The sequence below is a fragment of the Crassostrea angulata genome, chromosome 10, assembly GCF_025612915.1.
Source record: "Crassostrea angulata isolate pt1a10 chromosome 10, ASM2561291v2, whole genome shotgun sequence".
Lineage (NCBI taxonomy): Eukaryota > Metazoa > Mollusca > Bivalvia > Ostreida > Ostreidae > Magallana > Magallana angulata.
In genome coordinates, this window is record NC_069120.1 from 40,603,263 (window position 1) to 40,630,162 (window position 26,900).

Below are 26,900 nucleotides of genomic sequence, written 5' to 3' on the forward strand. Positions count from 1 at the left end.
GGACATACACAAGAAAATTTGCCCCAATTATGCATTTCCTGCAGACACTTCAAATCGCTCAATTTGTACTAAATGAACAGATTTTATGTAATTTGTTTTTTTTTCTTCTGCTCACGGAAATCTATGTGTCTAATTAGCATTAATATACATCCTGGCTTCTTATGAACCGTAAGACTTGCCTGTCAATAATTGTTAGCTTTTAAAAGAACAAATATATGGTCTAATGATTTTATCGCAAACTGCATTATCTCGACAATCTTACAACAATTGTACAGCTGTCAAACGCAACCAAAGGATTACCAAACACAAGTTCTCCGAACTAAGAAGTCGAGATCGTAAAATTGATATGTGAGCAGAAATCCACTCATTGAGGTGCTCCTTATATGTACACATTTCTAGGTATAGATTAATTTCAATGTTTGGAAAGGATGATAAACAAGAAAGTTCAGTCAGTGTTCATTGTATCCTGACATTTGATACTTTCCTGTAAACCCTCCTCTCACAAAGGTCATCTAAAAACACAAACACATAAAAAAAATTTAATGCTTGAAAGAAATATCAATAATCTCAAGATGTTCAATTTATCAACACTTCCAAAGCACACTTCTATAAAAGAAGATTGATTTCTTGGAAAGTTTGCTGCAGGCAATATTTATTTTATACAAGAAAATCTGCCTGTTCCAAATAATTCAAAGTGAAAGAAAAGTCTATTCACTTTATTCTGAAGCATGATTTCGGAAAATTATAAGTTCTGATGTTTGCACTATGAAACAAATATCAAGACCTATAATTTTCAGAAATATAAAAAGCTTTGAGAGAAGACGTGGATCTAAAATGTCAATTAGAAGTGGGACCATAGAATGAATCAGACGCATTTTCTCATTTTTATCCTTATAAAGATGTCGCCTTAAATCCGAAATTTAAAAACTATCTATCAAATCATACTTTCATGAGTCATCTTTATGACTTTATCTTTAGGCAAATATCACAATGAAAAATAATGATATCGGAAGTATTAACAAGACTTTACATAAGTCTTCATTCATAACTGTGTGCTTTGCGACAGCTGTTTTCATACATATTTCGGAAAAATTTATTTATTGCAACTATGTGATGATACTTACCTTATATGCATAACCAATGAGAGAGAGAGAGAGAGAGAGAGAGAGAGAGAGAGAGAGAGAGATTTTTTCAATGATATCAGGTTCTGGACTCAGAGACTTGGGCAAAAGTCATGTTATCGTTAAACCATTGATATACATGTAATTAAAATATAAAAAAATAAATTTTGCTTCCTTCTTGTCCAAGATTCAGTTTAATGTTTGTACTAAAAAAAACCTGCTACATTTGCATTCATTCTATTTGGAAATGTTAAAAGATTTACACTACGACCTTGGTTACTGCTTTAGTGACTTTCAGGATTTTTAAAAAAGGGACGATAATTTTTTACTAAGTTCTCAAGTGTTTTAGGAAATCGAAGCATTTTAATTAGGCTACAGAACAATAAATCTCTTGATTATGAATGCTACTGTGGTCTTACAGTGCAAATATGCTAATTTCTACTCCTTGAAACTCAATCATTATGAATGGGTGGTGCTGAAGAAAACTTTTCCCCCTTTTTTTCAGAACTGAGAGTATATATGCCATTCACAAAAATACTTAACTAATTTCAAACAGTCTGTGAAATATTGCGTGATTTTTTACTAAGAAAAATCACATTAAAGTTTGCTATGCATTTAAACTTCCTTCTGATCGATTTATTGCAAGAATTTACATTACATCATGGATTTTGTAATTTCAAATTCTAAATAGAAATTTTCATAGCTAGGATTTTCCCTCAGACTATGACTCTGTGTTAGTATAATCAGCTGAAGGAAGGTTGCTATTTTTGAAATTTCAAAGAACCTTTAAAAAGTGGCCTTGATTTTTAAGAAAAAAAATTCCTTCATCCAATAGGCTATTGAATTTCCTATTTCTTTTTATTTATACAACTCTCAAGTGGCTGTTATAAGGCCTGCTATCAATCAAAGTAACCTTTGATTTTCAGCATAATATGGGCCGTCTGATTTTCAGGAACTTGAACATCAGTAGTTTGCAAACAAAATCTAATACCTTCTTGGGCTTTTTTAGAAAGTCAATACTTGCACCTGGTAATAAATACTCCAAAAGGTTTTTTTTATCCATATTGAAATAAATGTTTTTTGAACTGAAAATCTATTTCAATTGAGGATATGTTACTGACATTTTTCAAACATGAATTAAAAATTTACTGCATTGAATTTAAGCATTGAAAATATTTTACAGAATTTTAATGGTTACTTTATATACTTAGCAGTTACTGTGGAATCATTTTTATTCATGGTGATCAATGTTCGTGGGTACATAGCCAAAATTTGCCTAGTTTGAGGTAAAGTTATTTTGACAGTATAATCAGGATAATTTGGATCAACATTAAAAAAAAATGATTGTAAATTCGTGGGCAAAGGTTACCCATGAAAGCCACAAAAAATTGGTCCCAACGAACAATGATGATTCTACAGTATATTCTACTGTATATTTTTTGTCGTGGTTTTTTCCCCCCACCCTTCTACACTTGCAAACAATTTTGCCACATCTTAAATTTGCCCTGACAGTTAAGTGATCGATACTTTTTCTTACATGTGTAAACATACGGTAGTAATTTCAAAATTTGCCCAGTCCTGACCGCTGAAAACAAACAGGAAAGGGGCAAATATTTGCCTGTATACATAATATCTAGTGGCACAGGCTTGAACCTTTGCAGGATCTTGAACTTGACATAGACATCGCTGCAAACAAAATGTGAAGCAGTAATCGTCATGATTTTGCGAACATCTCATTTTTAATGAGATGAGAATTTACAACCACAAGAAGGCCTTTCTTTTCATACATGGTGAAAAGTCAATGTCCTTTGGTAATTAAAAAAAAAAAAAAAACCCAAACAATAATCCCACTGTACATGCATTTGCATTAATTACTACTTTCATTAGAATACCAGTGTATACCAGTATTAGAGGCATTTGTAATAGAAATAAAAATAAACCACGTTACTGGGAAACTGCTATAGTAGATGCTGTCCAGGGAGACAATAAACTAGCTATTGTCCTCAAATCGAAGATATTCTTATAACATTCCAAGAAGAAACATGAGAAAACCAGGTACTGCTCAATGAATAGTTTAAATCCAGCTAAAACCAGAATAATTCAGAGATTAAAACCAAGTATAATCAAATGCTGTACTAATTTAAATACTGGGAACTGCAAATGAATTAGACATATGGCTGCATGTATATTTTCGTCTAGCATTTTTACAGGAAAGCAGCTTCTGCTAAGTAAATTAAGTAAATCCCTAAATGTCATGAATATATTCACCATTTACTGATTATGTCCTTCATATTTCTAGTCTTTTTTTCCTTCTGAATCTTGATTCATAGACAATTTCTTTGTGTGTGTATGTTTCGCAAATTTTGCTTTAAAATTCATTTCCTCTAAGATAAGCCACAGGTGTCTGGCATTAGAATAATTTAAACACATCTAAAACGGAAAATATTTTCCTTTCCGTTTGAAATTAAAGTATTTAACCAGCTGCCATTTGACATTTATTTTTTCTAAGAAAAAAAACTCAGCTGCTTCTCTACGTATGGTTTTTCAAATATTTGTCTAGGGAGGGATTCAAACAGTGTCACTGTACTAACAGCAGGCAAGATAAAAATTACGCATCTTTATGATTAAGTGTCATCATTTCAAGAAATAAGCTCAATACATGCAGCAACACCGCAAAAAAAATTGAACATAAAATGTCTAAATCCGGGAGGGTCAGAATTTCTTCTATAAATGCAAGGTTCCAGCCTGATTTGAAAGTCATTAATATAAAGCAAAATATCAGCTTCATATCTGCAATGCTATAATGCCTGAAAAACTGAAAATTCAATCAAGTACATGATGAAATTTACAGTTTACAAAACTAAACTTATTGCGAAGGATTTTCTGATTAATTCATTTTACATGTTTATAACCAACAATTGTCGAGTTTCCAGTAAACATTAAGTCTGCAATTGAAATTTGCTAAATAAATGTAATAAAACATGCAATAAAAAAGTATGCTTCCTTTAGATATCAAATTTGATAGCTTTTATTCAATATTATAAACATATCCTTCTTGAGTTTTTTATAAGTTGCCCCTGTATGAACCACCCATCTAAAATGTCTTTATGCCGCGGAAATATGAATAACGGCCTTAATCAACTTTTATATTTTGTATTATTACAATACATGCAAATGGGATATAACCGTCTTATCCTAGACAATTTGATTTGAGCTCTGAATAACGAATATATTGTCAGAGCTGATAAAATTCATGGACCTTCAAGATATGAAAAGAAATACTACGCATTTACAGGTATTTGTTTATGAGGCTGAACTAAATAAATGCCTGTGAATTCCCCTATGGCTTAGGAGTTTTTCTGATCTCAAATCCTGTTATGTATCACGTTTTCAACAGTTTCATAACAAATTTTTTTTTTTTTTTATGTGAAGTCTCTTTTTTTTCCAAGAAAATCTATACATGTATAATGATAACATTTGTCATTATGCATCTTATTGTTGTAAAAGTCAGGCAAATATTCAGATGTTTAAAGTTTTATAGAGATTCATCGCCGTAACCGCTTGTTTCTAGGGCTGAAAGGTTAATCATCCTGTCAGTGTCAGATGTTCGAATTTATTGAATGTCATAAATGTCATTAATGAATCTGATAAGTGTTCAATATCATATTTCATGTTTTTCTAAAATAAATATTTTTCAGAGAAAATTCTAGGTACTGTAATCCATGTTATCAAATATTCACAAATTTTGTGTAATGCCTCGATCCTCCAATACTTATAATAATATTATAATATAATATAAAACAATAATAAACATATATTTGTAAACACCCAAAATACATATGTAAATAGTTTGGCGCTTGGGGGCTACTCAATTCTTCCCTACCAGCAACAGCCTGGGCTGTTAGCATGACAATGACACAAGACCCATGCCCGGGGCTGATCTCCAGCGGGCATCAAGACTAGAACAGATTGTGCTCGGGGCTGATCCCAGCGAGCCTGAATTAGAACGAAGGATGACACGGGGCTGATCCCAGCGGGTGTACATTAGAACAAAGCATGACCCTGGGCTGATCTCCAGCGGGCCTCAAGACTAGAACAGATTGCGCCCGGGGCTGATCCCACAATAACGAATTAGTAAAACATTTTTTTTAAGTATTACCAAAGGGTAGTGTCAAACCAAAGATAATGCCAATGCAAATGAAAATGCATCTACAATATGTAATTTTGGACAAGTTTCCATAGCTGTGCAGATAACAACCATACAACAAGATATCTGTGAGCCAAAGACATATTTGTTCAAAAATGAATCCTACCATATGGCATGCCTCGACAAAGAGTGTTTAAAATTTTCATCCTCTGTTACGAATAGCTGCTGAGAAATCTGTGACAAAATTTGTTTTAAAATTTACGCTAAAAATAAACAGTCATGTAACAGGAAGTTGACATCTGATTGGTACAAAAATGAATCCCACAATATAGCATGCCTAAACAAAGAGTGTGTTATAATTTCAAGCATCTGCGATTACTGTAGAATCTTTGAATTCGTGGGGGCAATTTTCTTGGAGTATGGGTTATTTGCTCATTTGGGGGAATGTAATTTCGTGGATGCCTCGGTTTTCAGTTTCAGTCAGATAACTTTCAAAAAAAAAAATTCGTGGAGGATGTACTGTGGAATCATTTTTATTCGTAGGGGTCAATGTTCTTCAGTAGCCAAAATTCTCATGGTAAGTGGGGACGTAATTTCGTTGATAGTGTAATCAGGATAATTTTAACAAATACATATAATAAACAAATGATTGTGTAAAGGTTTGTGGGGGGGGGGAAAATTCGTGAGCAAGGATTACCCACAAAAGCCACAAACATTGGTCCCCAATGAACAGTGATGATTCCACAGTAAATTCATGGGGAAGGGCTACCAATGAATACCACGAAAATTGAGTCACCATAAATTTTAATGATTCCACAATTATAGCTGCTGAGCAATCTTTGTCGTAAATTTGTACAATAATTTAGTATAAAAATAAACAAAGTCGTCATTAACAGAAAGTTGATATCTGATTGGTACAAAAATGGAACCTACCATATGGCAAACATAAACAAAGAGTGTCTTAAAATTTCAAGCATCTGTAACTAACAGTTGCTGAAAAAATTGCAACAGAAAATTGGTTTGGTCATACAAAAAAAGAGAAAGGGACAGACAGACCCACAAGGGTAAAACAGTACACCCTCCTCTCCTTCAGACCCAGAGTATAATCAACAGAACCAAAATACTCTTCCTCATTAACCCTCCTCTGCAAAAAAATAACCCAAAGTTTTTCATTGGACACCTTAGAAGCTATTGATTCTTGTCATGTTGAACAGATCTATTCTTTTTTTGCACAGTTTGAGATCAACAGATACCTGTGCACTGTCTGATAATCAAAGCCCATGGACCACCAGGTTTGTATATCATGCCTATCAGGTAACACTACTAGGACCTTACCTGTAGGTAACCTACGAATCGGACCACGCCCCAGCCAAGTCGCCGCGTGTCAGGCTCAACCAGAATCATCTGAAGCTTGTCAATCACAAGGAACCGCCTCTCCTGCTTTCGCCTAATTCAAAAATTCAATAAAGACCATTAAATCCTTATATGCTACACTCACTTATAACGGTACTGAAAAGATGTCAATCACAAAGAATTGCCTCCTGGTTCAATAATTCTCAAATTTTCTTTAACCGTTAAAGAAGGATAATAAAATCCTTAAACGGTACAATACCTACTGGAAAGAAGTTAATTGTACTTTTGAAATAAGGATGAAAAATTCCTATATTGTTACGAAGACTACATTTATGAAAAGATGTCAATCAATGATTTAATGGATCAGCTATGTACCCATGCAAAGACATCTATTGGCAATTATATACATGTGGTTGATGCACTGTTACAAATCTATACAAATCACGTTAAACCCTACATACATTAATTCAATTCAGGGAATATCTTACTAAGCAATCAAAGAGCAATACACCTCTTCAATAGTCAATATCGATTAAATATGTTCACTAAGATATAAATTAAACAATATAGTTGAAACTTTATTTATTACATTGTACATATATGATAAAATATTGTTATTTGAAAAAAAGAACCCCAAAACAGAGAAGAGCATTGACTAATGATTGCTTGTGAGATACGACTGCTTTAATTCGATCAAATGATGACTAAAAAAATTACTTACGTCTCTCTCACCACTACTGTGCAAGCTATGAGGTCACTGTTATCTAAAAGGGACAAAAAATTCAAACTTAAGATATTGAAGAAATGTTGATGGATGATTAAATGTTACCTTGACATGATAAAGGTCAAGGATACCCAATGAGTGCAATAAAAGTATATCAAATGTTTACAAAACTGAAATACATCTAATGCCCACATTGCATTAAGAATGGCAACAAAGTTTCCAAAATAGATGCAAAATAACATAAAATCAAAGTACTGAAAGTACTCAAAAGCGGTTGGCAAGCTCGTTTTCAATTTGTTGAGAATACACTCATTAAAGTGACACAGTGACTCAGAAAAGATATTGAATTTACTTGGGATTTCAGAAAAAAACCCACATAATATGGTCATCAAACTTTTTATCTAACTGAAGAAAAGATGTTCTCATAGTAGCTGGTACATTTAAAATCTGTAATCTAGTTAAGTTTAGAAATTTTTTATTTTAAACTTTAAATGTAATAAAAGCTAGAAAATAATTTTTTTTAAATAAATCTACATTTAAGTATAAAACAGGTCAATATCCTAACTTAATTGGAATATCAATGTCAACTAATATCAATATCAATAACAAGAGGCCCATGGGCCACATCGCTCACCTGAGGAACAATAGGTATGATAAAGTCAGCTTAATGGAGTCATGAGCCCGTATAAATAAAATCCATTTTTCCCCCTTGGAACTCAGATAGCCCTGATTGCTGAAAATATTTACAATAGCAGACTTTAATCACCGCTCCTGCACATATATAGGGACTCAACGTTATGCAGGCAGAGATAACCGCACACCTACGCAACTCAACAGGTACCAACGTTAATGCAAGCAGAGGTAACGCAAGCAGGGATGACCTCACACTTGCGCCAACAGCTCAACCTAACGCAGGGAGTGCCGCACACTTGCGCTAGAAAGGCCAGAACACCAGCAGGGATGACCATACACTAGTGCTCCGCCGCAACCACCACCAATACAAGCAGGTATGACCGCACACTTGTATTAATGCAATACAGGGCAGAAATGACCGCACATTCTGTATCGTTGGTTAGAATAACACGAAGATTAGAAAGAGCAGGGATGTCAACACCCTCAATCTCTTCGTACCTGTTCAAGTTTAACCCCAAACAGTCGCTCTTTGCAATGTTATAGACACTGTCGCTATATATGTGACCAGCCTAAAATAATTCATAGCATCTAAAAATTGGAAATCAAAAATAAACAAACTAATCCAGCCTAACCCAAAACTACTTATGCAGAACAACTTATATACATTGAATATTTATTATTGTATAAAAATAATCATCACAATAATTGGTTAACAGTGGATGCATTAATTAAAATAATCAAGAATCAATAAATCAAGGGCAATGACCCAAAACAGTAATACAAAAAGATTCTAATGAAAAAATAGCTGCCTGCTTCAATTTTATAGTCATATCACATGTTGAGTATTGCAGTTCTCAAAAAGATCCTTTACAATTGTTTATATATGGGATATTTAGCTACATCAAACTCTGAACCTTCTTAGGAGGCCGAAGAATTGTCCTGGAGCCAAAGTCTTAACAATTATAAAGAATCATCTTGCTGATTAGTTTCTGAGAAGAAGATTTTTAAAGATTTACTCTTTATTCCTATGTAAAACTTTAACACACCCCCCCATGTGGCCTCACCCTAGTTTCTGAGAAGAAGATTTTTAAAGATTTACTCTTTATTCCTATGTAAAACTTTAACACACCCCCCCATGTGGCCTCACCCTACCCCCAGGGGTCATGATTTTCACAACTTTGAATCTACACTACCTGAGGATACTTCCACACAAGTTTCAGCTTTCCTGGCTGATTAGTTTCTGAGAAGAAGATTTTTAAAGATTTACTCTATATATTCCTATGTAAAACTTTAACACCCCCCCCCCCTATGTGGCCTCACCCTACCCCCAGGGAACATGATTTTCACAACTTTGAATCTACACTACCTGAGGATGCTTCCTCACAAGTTTCAGCTTTCCTGGCTGTTTAGTTTCTGAGAAGAAGATTTTTAAAGATTTACTCTATATATTCCTATGTAAAACTTCGACCCCCCCATTGTGGCCCCAACCTAACCCCAGGGGTCATGATTTTCTCAACTTTGAATCTACACTACCTGAGGATGCTTCCACACAAGTTTCAGCTTTCCTGGCTGATTAGTTTCTGAGAAGAAGATTTTTAAAGATTTATTCTATATATTCCTATGTAAAACTTCGACCCCCCATTGTGGCCCCACCCTACACCCGGGGGTCATGATTTTCACAACTTTGAATCTACACTACCTGAGGATGCTTCCACACAAGTTTCAGCTTTCCTGGCTGATTAGTTTCTGAGAAGAAGATTTTTAAAGATTTATTCTATATATTCCTATGTAAAACTTCGACCCCCCATTGTGGCCCCACCCTACACCCGGGGGTCATGATTTTCACAACTTTTAATCTACACTACCTTCAACACAAGTTTCAGCTTTCCTGGCTGATTAGTTTCTGAGAAGAAGATTTTTAAAGATGTACTCTATATATTCCTATGTAAAACTTCAACCCCCCATTGTGGCCCCACCCTACCCCCAGGGGTCATGATTTTCACAACTTTGAATCTACACTACCTGAGGATACTTCCACACAAGTTTCAGCTTTCCTGGCTGATTAGTTTCTGAGAAGAAGATTTTTAAAGATTTACTCTATATATTCCTATGTAAAACTTTAACACCCCCCCCCCTATGTGGCCTCACCCTACCCCCAGGGAACATGATTTTCACAACTTTGAATCTACACTACCTGAGGATGCTTCCTCACAAGTTTCAGCTTTCCTGGCTGTTTAGTTTCTGAGAAGAAGATTTTTAAAGATTTACTCTATATATTCCTATGTAAAACTTCGACCCCCCCATTGTGGCCCCAACCTAACCCCAGGGGTCATGATTTTCTCAACTTTGAATCTACACTACCTGAGGATGCTTCCACACAAGTTTCAGCTTTCCTGGCTGATTAGTTTCTGAGAAGAAGATTTTTAAAGATTTATTCTATATATTCCTATGTAAAACTTCGACCCCCCATTGTGGCCCCACCCTACACCCGGGGGTCATGATTTTCACAACTTTGAATCTACACTACCTGAGGATGCTTCCACACAAGTTTCAGCTTTCCTGGCTGATTAGTTTCTGAGAAGAAGATTTTTAAAGATTTATTCTATATATTCCTATGTAAAACTTCGACCCCCCATTGTGGCCCCACCCTACACCCGGGGGTCATGATTTTCACAACTTTTAATCTACACTACCTGAGAATGCTTCAACACAAGTTTCAGCTTTCCTGGCTGATTAGTTTCTGAGAAGAAGATTTTTAAAGATGTACTCTATATATTCCTATGTAAAACTTCAACCCCCCATTGTGGCCCCACCCTACCCCCGGGGGTCATGAATTTCACAACTTTGAATCTACACTACCTGAGGATGCTTCCACACAAGTTTCAGCTTTCCTGGCTTTCTGGTTCTTGAGAAGAAGATTTTTGAAAATTTCTCGAAATTTTTCATTAATTTCTAATTATCTCCCCTTGAAAACGGGTGTGACCCTTAATTTTCACAACTTTGAATCCCCTTTGCCTAAGGATGATTTGTGCCAAGTTTGGTTGAAATTGGCCTAGTAGTTCTTGAGAAGATGTTGAAAATGTGAAAAGTTTACGGACAGACAGACAGACGGACGGACAGACGGACGACAGACAAAATGTGATCAGAATAGCTCACTTGAGCTTTCAGCTCAGGTGAGCTAAAAAACAAGTGTTTGAACTCCCAATTGAATTAAGCAAATCATCTTTCAAGTCGGATTTACATAAAAGATGGCAGGAATTTAATCATTTTGCAAGAATTTTTTTTCATTATGCTGAATTAAAAAAAAAAAAATTGCATGTAAAATAACCAAGCACCATAAGTTGCATTTTATGAAAATGTAGGAGAGTAACAGTAGTGTTTACAACTTACAATCACACATTTGTTTCGTTAAGAAAGTAGACATATTTCAGATTTTCTCATTAATATGTACACTGTAGTATGTATAATTGGTTATGCATTTTTTTGTCATAAAACCACTAATATTTTCATAATGAACTGAATGCTAATGCATAGAAAACCAGAGGACAGTTTCATTTTATTTTAGTTGAAAAGGTTTTTATCATCAATCATTTATATAATATAGATCTCCACATCCCCCCCCCCCCAATTGATTTTACCATATATATATAGGCAGGAGCTTTACATGTGTTGCATTTAAATTTCTATTTATTTCAATGCATAACATAAACAGATTGTAATTTAGAAAAAAATTAATCCATATAACAAAATAATAGATGTACATGTCCTTAACCTTGAAGTTTTATGACACAATCAGATATCAAATAGAGCTACACAGAATTTTGTTTGAGATGAGTTGATAAACAACAATGAAAAACTAAAATACATGTATAGGATAGCAAAAGACCTTGAATCTTGTTTAAAAGAGGCAAAAGGCGGATGGAATACGGCAAGTTTATAAACAAATTAACTGTTTGTAAATAATTCAAGGATTACCTGCAATTTAGTCCTTTTACCAGAATATATATTCATTAAAATATTAACGTAGATTGTAGGTATAGATATTTAACACAACATGTATTTAAGTGTACAACTTGTTGACAAATATATCTGACAGTGATGAAAAGAAAATGCAAAAAAATTAGATTTATTGAAAGACATTCCAGAAAAACAAAAGTCTTGGTGCTGAAAACCCTATCTTTAAGGGTTTAAAAAAATTTCCCTCCAAGACATTGACTTGAAAGATAAAAATGAAGGGCAACAAATACTGAGACAGTACTGAATCTGTTTAATCATTTCTAAGAAACATGAATAATAATTACAACAGTGAAACATTAATATGTAAATACAAGCCCTGAATGAAGGAAATGTATATTAAATCTCCCATGAGCAAATATATATATTTCCACCTGCTGGATTCAGTTAAATGTTTTGTTTCATTGAATATATATATAGACTGACATTTTTCAAGGTTGTTGGAGCATTAAAATATTCATGATATTAATTGATGATAGAATGTTAAGTACAACCCATTTGTAAAAAGTCCGGAACATCTAAATCACTTGATCTTTGTCTCGGCTCAGTATTTCTGTTTTAACCCAGTTATTTCATGTACATAGAATTTTCAAATTTTTGTTTTAAGATTCAACAAGAGGCCCATGGGCCACATCGCTCACCTGAGGAACAATAGGTATGATAAAATCAGCTTAATGGAGTCATAATACAAACTATCTGGACAATGTACAATAATACATGTAGATCCTGTATAAATAAAATCCATTTTCCCCTGGATATTCTTATGTTTATAATCATTAGTCCCTTTTCTAACAAGATGATTTTATAGTCATATCATATGTTGAGTATTGCAGTTCTCAAAATGATCCTTAACAATAGTTTATATATTAGATATAAACGTACATCAAACTCTGAACCTTCTCGGGAGGCCAAATTGTCCTGGGGCCAAATTCTTAACAATTATAAAGAAACATCTGGCTGATTAGTTTCTGAGAAGATTTTTAAAGATTTACCCTATATATTCCTTTGTTAAAGTTTGACCCCCCATTGTGGCCCCACCCTACCCCTGGGGATCACGATTTTCACAACTATGAATCTACACTACCTGAGGATGCTTTCACACAAGTTTCAGCTTTCCTGGCTGATTAGTTTCTGAGAAGAAGATTTTAAAAGATTTACACTGTTTATTCCTATGTAAAACATCGACCTCCCATTGTGGCCCAAACCTACCCCCAGGGTTATGATTTTCACAAATTTGAATCTACACTACCTGAGGATGCTTCCACACAAGTTTCAGCTTTCCTGGCTAATTAGTTTCTGAGAAGAAGATTTTTAAAGATTTACTCTATATAATCATATGTTAAACTTTGACCCCCCATTGTGGCCCCATTCTACCCCCCAGGGGTTATTATTTTCACAACTGTGAATCAACACTACCTGAGGATGCTTCCGAAGAAGATTCAGCTTTCCTGGCTGATTAGTTTCTGAGAAGAAGATTTTTAAAGATTTACTCTATATATTCCTATTTTAAACTTCGATCCCCCATTGTGGCCCCACCCTATCCCTGGGGGTCATGATTTTCACAACTATGAATCTACACTACCTGAGGATGCCTTCACACAAGTTTCAGCTTTCCTGGCTGATTAGTTTCTGAGAAGAAGATTTTTAAAGATTTACTCTATATATTCCTATTTTAAACTTCGATCCCCCATTGTGGCCCCACCCTATCCCTGGGGGTCATGATTTTCACAACTATGAATCTACACTACCTGAGGATGCCTTCACACAAGTTTCAGCTTTCCTGGCTGATTAGTTTCTGAGAAGAAGATTTTTAAAGATTTACTCTATATATTCCTATATTAAACTTCGATCCCCCATTGTGGCCCCACCGTACCCCGGGGGTCATGATTTTCACAACTTTGAATCTATACTACCTGAGGATACTTCCACACAGGTGTCAGCTTTCCTGGCCGATTAGTTTCTGAGAAGAAGATTTTTAAAGATTTATTCTATATATTCCTATGTAAAACTTCGATCCTTCATTGTGGCCCCACCCTACCTCCGGAGATCATGATTTTCACAAATTTTTATCTACATTACCTGATGATGCTTTCACACAAGTTTCAGCTTTCCTGGCTGATTAGTTTCTGAGGAGAAGATTTTTAAAGATTTACTCTATATATTCATTTGTTAAACTTCGACCCCCCCATTGTGGCCCCACCCTCAGGTGAGCTAAAAAGGTTAAGGTTACAATACAATAAGTTGTTAAAGTTGGTTTCTGGAAGAACAGGCTTTGAAAATTTTCTTAATAAATATTGACAAATTTTTTTAATTTTTTAAGCTTTAGTTTTTAAGATCTGTGTACAAACATAGAATTGTGGGAAAATATCTGTATCTTGCTTATAATTCGAAGCTTAACACTCAAATATGGTTAGTAAATAGAAATTGTAAACAATTAAACACAAGAAACATGCACTACATGTATAACAAATAAAGAACACAATTTATTTTTTCGAAATGAATCATATATATACATGTATATACCTACATATTTCCGTCAGCGATATCAAACTCTATTTAAACTGAATAAACTCGAGAAAATGCCGAGCATCTCAACAAAACCTATTGCATTAATCTACATGTACCATTACGCAAAAGATAATGCCGAATTACCGATAGAATGAATTGTATTTCAGTACCCCTACATCCGATTTTGCTTAATTTGCGCAGGTAAACAGTTATCTGTTTGATTTACCGAAGATTTGATACGTAAAAATCACGAAATACAGACGATAGTTTCCAGGTTACAAAGCATAATGAGAACGAAACGAAAATCAGAACAAGCTAACACCATCGTCATGTGTGAAAACTATCAACGCATTGAAATATTTAGCCTCAATTTACTTCACAAAATCGGCACCAATATATTTTGTATGTTTCAAAATTTCCCTTCATACGCGAACTGTTGCACAACAAGCAAATTCATAAACAAAGAACCTCGTTTTAGAAGTATGGAATCATTTTACCGTATGCCGAACCTGAAGCTATTAAACTGATTGAAACACGCCTTTCCTTTATTATTATTTTCGTAATAACTCAGATTTGAAACAGAATTACCACTTAATTTTTGCAATTTATATTTTCCTTCCCATAAGGATAATTTATGCTAAACTAGGTTGAATTTGCCTCGGTAGTTCTTGAGAAGAAGATTTTTAAAAATGCACCCCCCTTTTTCTACAGTTTCAAGGTTTTCTCCGCTTTGAATACAGATCAAACTTTTATTTCTGCAATTTATATTCGCCCTCTCATAAGGATGCTTTGTGCCAAATTTGGTTGAAATTGGATAAGCGGTTTTAGAGAAGAAGTTCAAAATGTAAAAAGTTTACAGACGGACAGACGGACAGACGGACGGACAGACGGACGACGGACAAAATGTGATCAGAATAGCTCACTTGAGCTTTAAGCTCAGGTGAGCTAATAAAAACATATATTATTCCTGTTTTTCAAGTATTTTAAGGCTGATGAGCTTACATAGAGATCCCTCAAGATCCAAGTACAACCTTCAAAGTTAATTTGACAGCTGTTATACACTGTATTCTCATCCAATTTCACCATCAAATGGCAAATGCAAAATGGCCTATTAGCATGTTCAATACTGTAGACCAAGTACATAAGTGAAGTTACTAGTATATAGTTTAAAATAACCTAAACAGATGTGAATAAGCTATAATTCCCTCCGGTGAAACCGGTAGGCGACTAAAAAAAGAAAATTTTTCAATGCCACTGGGTTGAAGTAACATAAGACAAAATAGTATATATCCTACAGCCATACAGTGCATATTACTCATTTACATTAGACACACATGTCAGGACACACCATGAAGGTAAACCAAATATGCTACTTGTATAAGCAATTGGTCCATGGGCCTTAACAGTCACCTGAATAAATACAACCATAGAGAAAGGGAACAATACCCAGGATACTGTGTAATAAGTATAGGGGTTGGAGGTATTATAATAGCCCAGAAGAACAAGTTTTACGATTTTGTTACTATACATCTTTGGTCAAGACTTGCCTTGAATGCTAGCTTTCTGAGAAGAAGCTAAAAAGGTTGAAACAATTAATAAAACATTTTTGAATTAATTACTCCTTAATATATATCACAACTGTAATATTTCTATTCCTACTCTTTTGGTGTCAGCTAGGTGACATAAAGCTTGAGGGCTGCCCTGTCACCTCAAGACAAGTTTCTTATATGTTGCCCTCTAAGTCTTATAATATATATATTATATTGCAACTGAAGGATGAAAATAGAGGTGCCACACACAGATAACAGTAGGTAACCCAAAGGACTAAGTGACCTTATTTTAGATTGTCTACAATTATACTCCTGACTGACTCTGATATTTATGATATAGATCATTTAATAATAATTATAATTATCAAAATTTGCAAGAAATATCTACATAAGAGATGTATGATAGCTTGTGTTGCATGAACTCAGATTTTTCTTTTCTTTCTATCTGTAAATGTCATCAAAACTGTTTTTCTATTATTTACTGTACTTTTCAAGATTAAAAAAAAAATTCTCAAAGATTACAGCATTCATTGATATAAGGTGCCAGCTGTAGAATAAGCATTATTAAACCTCTAATGTTCAATATCAAGATAATGAAAAAAAATTATATAGCCTAGAAAAATTTGGATTTCAGAACTAGTTGACCTAGACGGTTAGATGTAAAAATATGCAAGATTAGTCATAGGTTTCCTAGAAATATCATCAGAATGCAGTCAAAACAACCCCTGAACATCACATATGACTAATTGTTCATAAATTTAAGCATGAAAATTCTTGATGTCAAAATGATCCCACAAATGATAAAAAAAACCACCTCCTTAATGTATGGTAAAAGTGGCTTGTTATTTATTAAATTTTTTTTTTTAAATAATACTTGTTTTCCAAAAATATAAAGTATTGTCATGAATTTGGTCATCTTTTTTAAAAATGACACTTTATTACAGACCCTGAAACGTGCTACTACACCTCTAAAACAAACCGTACCGTTCCCTGCAAGAAATATATACACAAGGTGTAAACGAACATCAATTATTTTCTAACATCCAATCTGGAGCCTCGATTCAGTTGATTGACAGGGGTACACTGACCAGGTAAACTTGAAGGCGGGGCTTAATTTCCCAGTCTTTAAAACATGGCCTTAAATACCATCAATCTAACTTTCCAAAGTGAAATTGAATGCATTATAAATTCCTTAAAACATTTATAAGTCTTTCCCAAAAGTACTTGTATGCAAACTCTGTAATAATCAGTTTAATCTTTCCTTAGTGTAATTGTATGCAATATAAATTATCTACACGCAGCAGAATGTTCAGTCTTTCCTTAGTGCAATTGTAACATAAATTTCTTTATTTATAGTTTTTTTTTTTTTACCCAAGTGTAAATGAATGCATTTTATAATTTTTTTTAATGAACAGTTCTTCACTTACTGAGGTCTAGGATGTCGTTAGTGTTGACCGTGGCTTGGTCACGATTCAGGGGAAGTTGTAGCTCCTCCTCTTTTAACAGGGTCAAGGACAAATCTCTCACCAAGAAAAATACTCGGATGGCCTAAAATAAATTAATCAACAAAATGTTTATCTAAAATTATTAAAAAGCACAATCTGTTGCAGTGTTTTATTTTCACATTCTAATTGTTTTTCCTATTAAAGCAATGATACTTCCAGAATTCAGTATTGAAATAACAGCTGACACATTCTATTTCTATAAGGACAGTCGCAAATTGATCACTGAATCAAGTCTCTATATTTGTTATTTCCGGAAAGTACTTAAAACGGGGTCGTTAACGATACTTATATTATTTGTTGAAGCTTCTTAATAGCACAAGGTTATATGCTTGAAAAAATTTCATAAAGCACTTTACATCAGAGGACCAGTTGATTGTTATTTCTTGAAAATACTTCATACCACAAATTCATATGATCCTTATTTTCTCTAGAATACTTGAGTAACAAGTAGGGATGAAGAGATGTATTTAGAAATCATATTAACCACAGCATTATCAAATGTTACGCCAAAAAATACATTTTAAAATACACCATAAGCAGTGATGTTAAGAGAACTCGATGGTTGTGGCCATTATTCAGACTGTATTAACCTTCCTTAAAAGAAGAGCTCTGAAAGAAGATATAGGAAACTATTCAAATTTAAAAGCTAAAATAGTTTATAGGTAAATAAATCATATATAAAACTTTAAAGTAGATCTTTAAATGGGAGAACACATGCAATGAAGGGCCTATAAAGCTAAGGGATTACTAGTTTGCGAAGTGATGTCTTGCTGAAAGCTTAAGCCCCCAAACATTCACTTATATGAGAATGTGTTAGAAGTGACCGTCTCAAAAGGACATTAGATCAAAACTTATTTTAGAGGACTTTGCCTTTACCTCAACCTCTGACTAAGAAAGGTCTATCTCATCTCTATTCAAACACTCTGTGGGATGTGTAAGGCAGATAAGCCAAGGGTACAGAAATTATTGTCAGGACAAGGATTTTTTTTTAAGATCTGCTGCAACCTTACCCTGACACAGAAACTTAGTTCAAGGTCACTGCACACTTTTTACCCACAGGCAAACATTTGGGAAGTTAAGTCTGAACCCAACTGAGCCAAGGGGAAAGAAAATATATTCACAAATGGATTTAAAAGGTCTACAATGACCTTCAACTTTGATCTCGAAACCTGGATCAAGGTCACTGCACATCTTTTACCCAAAGGCCCTTTTTTGGGTGAAGAACGAGCCAGATTTGGTCAAGGGGAAGAAATTGTGCTCTGGACAAGTGACATCAGACAGACACACAGGATGACACAGTGATCTCTATAGGGCACTGCAGAGTTGGGCCCTAATATCAAATAATCTCACTTTCTGTGAACGTTAAAAATTTAGTACCAGCTATTTCAATTAACAAACATTATATCATTTGAATGGCCATCTATTACACAGTAGCACTAGTGTATTTGCCTGTCGGTCAATGTGTATGCAGTGCATGGCTAGACATGTCTGCTATCTTAGCTTTAACTAATATTTAAAAGATGTGGGAATGACTTACATAAAATTGTCTTTTTTTTATTACCAATACGCATTTCATCAAAGAAAATATTATTTCTCTTATGAATGTGCAATTAAAAGTCAACACTGCATTACAAACTCTTAGTAAAAAAAATTAGTCAGATATTGTCACTTTTTGAGGTGCCTATCATACTTTCATGTACATCAGCATAAAAGACATTTGATGCCACCTTATGTAATAACTGAACATATGACTGAAAAGTGTGGAATTTGAAAATTCATTAAAGATATAATTGTATTACAATACAAAATAGTAAAAACACAAGCTTCAACACACTTCACCATTTGCATCCTAAAATTTACATTTAATATATCTCTCTACTTCTGCATGGTACATTGTACCAGTAAAACACCATATAGTGTGTATGTACTATGTGGAAAAGTGGACAGATTGGGGTTTTCTTTAGAAAAGGGGGATATCTCAGCACTCAAATTGCATTGGAGTGTGGTAGATGAAATTCTAACACACTACCAATATACACTGTTTACATTATTATCTTTAAAATGTTACATTTTGAATCCAGTTGCAACAAAAAATATGCAGAGTTCTGCAAAATGTAACATTAATTTATGATTATTTGAGCTAAATTTACTACTACAAGAACTACAGTACAGTTCAGTCTTTCTCATACCATCAACAATGACTCAACAGCTTCATGCATATGAGCTTCAAGGTTTGTCAACAAGACAAAGCCATCAACCATTCAGTGCATATTTCAGTGACAAATTCCAGGCAAATATCCTTTCTTGGAAGCTTTGAATGCGACAGTCTAAAAACCTCTTCCTGATTGCTGTCATTACAGTCAAGCTCTACGTCTCTCCCTTTCATAAAAACTTATTTTCTTCTTCGTTGTGATGGAAACGGACGTAATTAGACTACGTTAATGGATCTGTCTATTTTGAACTCAAGACCATGAAGACAAAAAATCTCCAAAAAAAATCTACTTCTTGATTTTAACATCTGTCAAATCAATATGTTCTTATTTTTTTTTGTCATAAATGATAATTTTCGACAAAGGTGCATTGAAAATGTAAATTATTTGTATTTGAATTTCATAATGTTTTCTTCCTCTGCATTATGTCTTCCAGTTTTTATCACAGAATACATAATGTACAGCTAACCATTAAAAGTCACCAGCCATTGGTGTCCCTTAAATAAGCAATTTGGGCTTCTTTCATCAGCCATTCTTCATTGCACAATACTTTTCACCATCAATTTTTAAGTGCTTGTGAAACTGATAGGAGCAAATGATAGACATGCGACATTTTTAATGAAATGTATTGTAATGCGAATTAATGTAACACACAAAGAACTCAGACCATCATTATTTGGTTGACAAAAAGGTTTTCATTTATTGAAAGGTAATTGCTTCTTCTTTGAGAAACTTTTGTATCAAAACTACTAAGAATCTTTTGTCATATAATTATACTCTGATCAGAAATTCAAATAAAAATAAAACCATGAAAACGATGCCAATTTTACAACAGGTGTTATTTATATATAAATTATGGACAGTTTTTATCCAAAATTCTATTCTGTTCTGGCACATTCTAAACTTGATTTGATATAAATATTTTACAATAACTTTTCATCAAATGGTGCAATTTGAATTCTAAGTTTCTACAGCTGCAAAGAAATACGTCTGTTAGTCATTGATCACATTCAGAATAAAAACAAAAGGTTTCCAAGAACTAGTAAATTACAGTGCTATTTCCCTACAACAGTACACATATTACTTCTGTACTGAATGCCTGTCATTCATATTTACTTCAAATTATTGCTCGATCTCTATTAGCATATTTGGGGTCTGACATCTGACATTAGAAGCTCACTAAATACACAAAATGACATTAAAGCTTGATGAATTCCACGAAGTTGACAATTCCTCCTAAACAAAATAAGTCAATTTCTTCATATTTTGAATTCCATCATCTAATTATGTACTGTGAATGCACGTTCCATAATACTACGATGGAAATGTACTTTAGTTATTTTTGCCTGTATTTCTTTTACTTGCAGGGGAAATCCTGCAAAAGAGCATCACAAACATAATGTGTTTTCTTTAAGTCTCTTATGGTGGCATAGTTCTGCCAACTCTTGTCAGATGATTATGTCAACTAGACAGATGATTATGTCAACTTGTCAGATGATCATGTTAACTTGTCAGATGATTATGTCAGCTTGTCAGATGAAAATATGTCGACTTGTCAGATCTTTATGTCGACTTGTCATATCTTTATGTTGACTTGTCTGATGATTATGTCGACTTGTCAAATGATTATGTCAAATTGTCAGATAATTTTATTGACTTGTTGAATAATGATGTCGACTTAAAAGATGATTATCAGGGTTTGATATTAAGTTTTTTATTTACTAGACCAGTCGGGCAACCTCAGCAATTTTTCACTTTCCCTGACTCTTTTACTACTAGCCCTGACCAATATTGACAAAAATAAACTAAAAGTAACGACAAACATAAAATATTAAATACCTGTAGCTCTTTTCACAAAAAATCTTAAGGTTTTGCGTAAGATTTCAACTTAAGAATATCGTACGAGATATCTTATGTGCTTTTCACGAACGCATTCGTAACAGGTTTCACTTAAGAATTTACTTACGAGTTATCCTTTCCCTAGCAACGATTTGAATTCACATAATAATTCTTATAAAAACAGGAGAAACATATAAATTAACCAACATTCTCATAAAAAGATGCTAAACTGAAATTATATACCACTTACATCGAGTGAAATCAATGTGGTGTAGTAGAAATCAAAAAATGACGTCACAATCACAATGTGTGTTTAGTGTGACGTAGGAAAATCTTACGAGAAGATTTGCCGTAAAATTTTTTGGAGAATTTATTTGTGTATTTTTTCAACAATAACTGCTATATAATGTGAAATAATGGTATAATGCGGCTTAAAACATTAAATTTGGCTGTTTTTCTTGTATATTTTACAATATAATACGATTATTATTTACAGTTTTGAAATACTTACGAGAGGGTATATGCTATCGTAAAGTGACGACAAATTTTATGCATTAGAATCTCGTAAGATGTTTTGTGAAAATGAAAAAAAACTTAAGTTTTCACTTACGATAAAAATTAATCGCAAGTTTTTTTGTGAAAAGGGCTACTGTATCTGTTTTATTGTATTGGTTTATCTTTACCAATAATGAATCATTCATACACTATAATTAAAGTTTTCATTTATTCAAACTGTACTAATAATGATACAAGTATTCAATGGTTGACCAGGGACCAACAAAACTTTAGGGAGACTTTACTTCTCCTTAACAGAGGAATATGGAGAAGTCTGAGAAATTGGGGAGACTTTCATTACTGAATAATGGCATAACAATAATGATGATATACACAGATTGAACCTTTAATAGTTTCAATTAGATTAGAAACAAGTCATTATGATTAAAAAAGAAAACAAATTCCAAAAATTAAAAAAAAATTATCAAGTTTATTAAATTTAAATGATTTGATGTATTCATACATTTTATAGATCAAATGTTTTGTAATTGTGTTAACTAAAATGACAAATAATATCAGTCTCTGCTTTGTAGTGTATTTTGGTGCCATTAGTCTAACCCAACCATTATGTTGAAGATTTTGATTTTTTTTTAAAAAGATATAAATAACTGTAAACAAAGGGTTTATGATTATTTTAGCATAAATTTGGCAGTGTTATTAGCTAATTACAAGTTACCAACAAATTCACTGTTATAACAACACTATAGCCTTAAAGTAATATCGTTTTGTACAGCATGTGGTTGCATCAACCGTATATATAACCCCTAAAGATAAGACAGACTCGATTAATTAATAAAAAGAGGTGTATGCTGAGTTTGTGAAGACGTCTTTAGAATTACATAATTATCATTTTATTGCCCTTGGGATTAATTTACATGATTATGAACTGTGTACAAGGCGACTTTAAACTTTTGGTTCGGAGAAAATTCCGAAGTTACCGATCAAAAAGTCCCCCACTTCATCCTCTAGGTTAGTCCTTGGGTTGTACTTAAATGACGGTTTGAAGAATTTATGCTTGTTAGGAAAAGAGCTTTTACTTCTATTAATATTAATATTACAGAAAATTATGTGCACACCTTTTTTTCACATGACCAATCGGGCTAGTACACAGACATTTAACCCGACCGGACCTATCGTTTACTAGACAAAGTCGGTCGGACGACGTGCCTTAGTGTCAAACCCTGATTATGTTGACTTGTCAGATCTTTAAGTCGTGTTCTTAGAAAATAATATGTCAACTGGATGGCACAAATTGGGTGTGGAAATGTTTAAGTGTTGGATTTTTGAACACATGAATAAGTGACAAGTCAACATGAAGATTTGACAAGTCAACATAATTATATGACAAGTCGACATCAAGATCTGACAGGTCGACATGATTATCTGACAAGTGGTGGCAGAACTATGTCACCATAGTCTCTACATGAACTTTTACAATCATAAGTCCTTTTAAACACATGTTGCTTGGCAAAGTTAAACAAGGGGCTTATTTATATGATCATTACTTGGTGTAGTCTGCCATTGCTCGTGATTTTCTTACAGTACATGTATTGGTTGTTCACACAAAGAACACCAGAGGGTTTAGCCAAAATCCTGATCAATCAACTTTGTTAATTCTTTATTTAAGAATGCCAACCCGAAGCTTTGTGTTGTGTTCAAGTTTCTGTCATTCTCCTAAAGTTTTTCTAATGCCTCCAAAGAAAAGCTTCTTGAAGAATGATTTTGTTGCCAGGTTCATTTGGACACTTTTTGTATTCTTAAGTTTTTTGGATCAGCCCTGCTTAATTCATATGCAGCAATTTTCCATTGATCATATTTTGCTATTTTTTGCACACAAGTTTTATCAAAACTATCATGCATTTGGATTTAACCCGGTAATTAACAAACTGTTTTCTAACTTATGAAATAATCCCCTCCCCCCATCCCCCCCCCTCTGTTTTTATCTACACATCCTTCAAAATGGGTAGTTCATATTGGCATCTGAAAACAACACCAACCAACCTGCCTTTTTTTCCTAGAAAATAGAAGTGAAAATGCTTTTCAATTATTTTTTCACAATCCTTTTCATTTTGATGTACAAAAGAGAAAAGCTGTGAAAGTGAGAGTAAACTGGATTTTCATTTGCGTGAGCAGTATCCACAATGCATTTGTCAACCCTGAATTGATAAACACTACTTATACATAGAAAAGGGGTACTCTATAATGCAATAGTTCAACAGGTGGTATTTTTTTCATAAATTATCAAAAATCAATATCCAAGTATTATGCACAACTGTGATAAATGTACAATTCATTAGCAAAACAACTTCCTATCTTGAAAACTGTAAGAGGAGTTATTTGTACAATAGGGGTACCCTTTTGGCACCTGTCATAAGGGTACCCCTATTGTACAGATAACTCCTCCTATAGTTTTTTGAGACCATCCATGGGTTAAGTTCATACTCTCATATACTTTTCTAACCCCCCCCCCCCCCCCCATTTTTTCCCTTCTTCCAAAAACCCAACAGCCAAAAATAAAAACAACACACAAGCCAATGAAAAACTAGAGAAAATTTTGTGTGCTTTTCAAAAAACATGTATATTATTTTGTTGAAGTTAATTTTAACATTTATTAAGTCATTTTAAAAATGTACCCTATATTGTAAAAAGAATAATCCAATTTTTCAAGAGGGCACATCTCTTCATTTTTACAAACTTGAACCCTCCTATCCAAGAATACGTTGCGCAAAGTTTGAATGAAATTGGTCTATTAAGGTCAGACAACACGTTCCTCAATTTTATATAACTTTTTCCAGGAATTTGTTAATGGTTTACTACTACTTTGGCAAGCTTTCTTGCAAAAACTTAGGGTACCTTACCAGGCATTTCTGCAAAATACTAGAGTATGCAATTTCCTATATAATCTTCTTGAAAATACACTTGAATTGCTGATAAAGAAATAAATAAATATACAGCACAGCAAAATTCACTATATTGGAATTCTATCTCGGCTGGGGCAGGGCTTTGAACCCACATCCTCTAAAACCTATACGCTTCTGGCAGTGAGCGGCCACGGTTCTAACCACTCGGCCATCTAGACATATAACCAAATTCAAGTAAATTTTAATCATTTAAAAAATAATTATAAAATTATTATTTTTTATTAGAACTCTTTATTACGAGGAGATACAAAAATGATTCTTGAGGAACGTGTCGTCTGACCTTAAATCCAGTGAAGGATATGAAAATGTGAAAATTTAGCTCCGCGGTGCCAAAAAGTCTCGCCCTAATTAATCTAGAAAAAAAAATTGTACACGAAGAAAGAACATACGTGTCTACTGTCTACAATAATTTAAATTTTACAATTGTGATTTTTTTTTTTGGAAAGATTACAAATTGATTGGTTAACCAGAGAGGTTTCTGTAATCTTATTTAACTGCAAGAACTAATATTTCATTGAATCAGATTTTCGTCTGAAATCAACAGATGAGTTTCATTTTCTTATGCAATATGAAAAAAATCTTTTTGCAGAAAGTTTTATTTCTTGGAAATCTGCATTTTTCTAAAGGGGCGTCTATTTCAAGTCGTCTATTTCAAGTCCAGACCATTCTGTAACTCGGCCAATGTAAAATGTCAGGATTTGGCCCAGTAACCCAAAATCTTTATGTAATCCTCGATTCCAAGAACTAGTAAAAGAGAAAGTAGTGTACAGAACCTAACATCTTGTACAAACACTCAATGCTAATCATTGAAGCCTTTTAAACAGGGGTCAAACTATTAGTACTAATTTAAACTGTCCGCCATACGCCATAAACTTCCAGTTGTTTTCAATCTTTCTTTGGCAAATATACTAGTTTTAAGACATGAGGAAAAAAAAACTTTACTAATAATTTGCTGGATGGAATTCATCTAACCACTCATAAGTCTGATTTTTTTCTTTTTTAGATCTCAGACCGCGTCATTTATGCAGTCGAGTCTAAATCCCCTGCTTGATTTCATGTATTCATCTCACTGTTATCTAAATTATGCACGCTAATACTAAAACGTTCATCGCTATGCACGCACACCTTCAAACAGAATTATAATATAAAATTTGAAATTTGAAAGGTACTTTATGATATCATAAATAAATCAGAAAGCATAATGCATACATAATTCAAATAAATATGATAGTAACTGTTTTTTTGACATGTTTTCTCTGAAATTGATACATTCATAATTATATCAATTTTTTCCATCCGTTAAAACTTAAAATTTTATCAACACTTGTGATCTGCTTTAGTTTTCTAGGAACAGCATCTTATCATAAATATCAAGTCAGGATATCCTACAAATGAATAAGCAATTGTTTTAAGACAACAGATAACATTACACACACCCCTTTTATTAGATTTAGGATAAGGGGGGGGGGGGACACGTGTAACAATATAAAGGAATGCATGCAACAGCTTGCAGTCAGTTTCAGAGAAATCCAAAGGAAACAAAAAATAATTTCTGACTGACGTCATTATAACATGGACAATTAAAATAATATATCAATATCCTCATTGATGTCAGCAAGAAACAAGTCAAGGGGAGCAACTTAATAATTCTGCTTGGCAGTCAAATGAATGGATAGAATATGTGAAAATATGTACTGGTATACCTATGCAAGCATCCTTGATAATAATGATGCACATTTAGAACATTACATCCAAGACTTTTGCCAAAAAATCTCTCTCTCTCTCACACAAAAATTCATTAAGACTGAACTGTATAGCTA

General features: G+C 33.6%; 1 protein-coding gene across 2 annotated transcripts in view; it reads right to left on the reverse strand.

Annotated features, from left to right (window-relative positions):
* Positions 1-26,900, reverse strand: part of LOC128165273 (protein CLEC16A-like) — a 60,147-nt gene that overhangs the window by 13,001 nt on the left and 20,246 nt on the right. For both annotated transcript variants that reach the window (XM_052829651.1, XM_052829649.1), the window contains exons 19-21: positions 17,478-17,598; positions 7,343-7,385; positions 6,604-6,715 (exon numbers count right to left, since the gene is read on the reverse strand). In XM_052829651.1, the coding sequence (XP_052685611.1) occupies positions 6,604-6,715; positions 7,343-7,385; positions 17,478-17,598 (276 nt within the window). The remainder of the gene's footprint in view (positions 1-6,603; positions 6,716-7,342; positions 7,386-17,477; positions 17,599-26,900) is intronic.